Below are 1,759 nucleotides of genomic sequence, written 5' to 3' on the forward strand. Positions count from 1 at the left end.
CCTTGTTGATGTTGGAGCCTCTCCGGGGCTGGAGACACAATAGCTCCTGTCTTCTGCCAGAGCAGGGAGCGGGGCGGCCCTGGGGCTGGCAGCAGAGGGGGTGGTGTGGGGAGGGACACAGGGGCTCACCCGCGGGAGGAAGAGCGAGGGTGGGAAGGGTGAAGGGCTCAGCGGGAGGCTCAGGGACCCTCCTGGCAGGGCAGGAACTGCAGCCAGGGCTTTATCCCTGGGTCCCTGGGCACTGGAAAGACACGTGCCACCTGCAGTAGCGGCAGCATGGTGGGGAGGAAAGCAGGAGAGCACCTTTGGGAGACCAAATCCCAAATCCCTTTTTTTTTCTCCCTAAATTCCTGTTCCTGCAGCCTTTCCCCAAAGTTAGCAATAGGGCCCAAGACCATCAACTCCAGTTGCTGACTCCAGCTCCAAATCCCAGCATACCCCATCATCCCTCTCCGCCTCTGCCTTTCCCACTGCCCAAACCTCCACCCGCCCCCCATACCTTCCTGTAAGGCTCTTCCAAAAGTAAAGAGGGTTTGAAAAGGGGGAGAAAAAGCAGCAAAGCCACCAAGAAAACCCAGCATGGTGGCTGGAGAGGACCGGGGCTGATTATCCAAGCAGGGTTCTGCCTCCTCTCCCTCAGCCTCTGCATCTGGGTAGCAAATTTGAGGATGAGAACGATGGGAAAGTGTCTTTCCTTGGTTCATGTATCACTGCCAGTTTGTTTCCCAGTGGGTGCATCTCTGCTGGGCACCCAGGGCCAGGGTAACACTGTGTGGCTAGGGAGGCAGGAGGGTTCTATCTGCATGGGGACACGCTGTTAGCCCTCAGGACTGTGGGGACAAGCAGATGGGTGATGGTGGCACATTGCCACCAAGCACCTTGTCCCCAGCACCTGCCAACACTGGGGTTCCTCTGGCTCTGGCAGCTCCCTGAGCTCCCACAGAGCCAAGTGTCTGCCAAGGTTTGTCTCTGCTGTGCCGGGGTGAGGACCTGGGAAGAGCCCATTGGGGCTGTTAGTGGTGCGGGTGCCAGTGCCCGCTGGCTTGCTCCGGGGCGCTGGGAGACACTGGAGCGTGGTGGCGATGCCAGGCCGGCTGCTCGGAGCCTGGGGACAGGCACAAAAAGACTTCCCAGAGAGCGTGGGAACGGGGTGGCCTCAGCCGGGGAAACTGAGGCAGAGCAGGGTCGGGTGAGAACCCACCACTTTGGTGGCGGCGTCCCTGGAACGCCCGTATCCCGCCTGGAAAAGGCAGCCCCCGTCCCACGCGGAGCCGCTTTGCTGCTGGGTTTTGGCACGGAGAGAGGCCGAAGGAAAAAGGAACACATTAACGTCCCTGCTGGCAACCAGGCCAGCCCCAGGGCGAGGATCTTGGATGATGGAGACGGGAGTTTTGTCCCAGTTTCCTCCTGCGGCCTCGTGCAACCTCAGAAGTGAGGGGCTGAGCCCCCAGGCACGAGGAGCAGCTCCAGGCGCTGCTCAGCAGGGCTGGCTGAAGTGGTTTTGGGAGAGGGGTCCCGAAGCCCCGAGCATCATCAGAGCCACCTCCCACCCCCAGGTCTCCCTCACCTTTCGGCACCCATGGTCATCCTCCTCCTTCTCCTGGCTCACTCTCCCAGGCTTTTTGCAGATGGATGGCAGGGTCTGGTTGCATGGACTGTCATTCCACCTCCCTTCCTGCAGCAAGGAGGAAAGCAGGAGTGAGTGTGTCTGACAGCCTGGGGAACTTCCCAGACCATCCATCCCCACCTTAGCTCTACA

General features: G+C 60.5%; 1 protein-coding gene across 1 annotated transcript in view; it reads right to left on the minus strand.

The window, feature by feature from the left end:
• The window catches only part of MRC2 (mannose receptor, C type 2), a gene marked incomplete at both ends in the record, with an annotated part of 18,182 nt that overhangs the window by 8,738 nt on the left and 7,685 nt on the right, over nt 1-1,759 (minus strand). The window contains one exon of the mRNA XM_010024129.1: nt 1,568-1,675. Within this exon, the coding sequence (XP_010022431.1) occupies nt 1,568-1,675 (108 nt within the window). The remainder of the gene's footprint in view (nt 1-1,567; nt 1,676-1,759) is intronic.

The sequence above is a fragment of the Nestor notabilis genome, unplaced genomic scaffold (assembly GCF_000696875.1).
Source record: "Nestor notabilis isolate BGI_N333 unplaced genomic scaffold, ASM69687v1 scaffold17931, whole genome shotgun sequence".
Lineage (NCBI taxonomy): Eukaryota > Metazoa > Chordata > Aves > Psittaciformes > Psittacidae > Nestor > Nestor notabilis.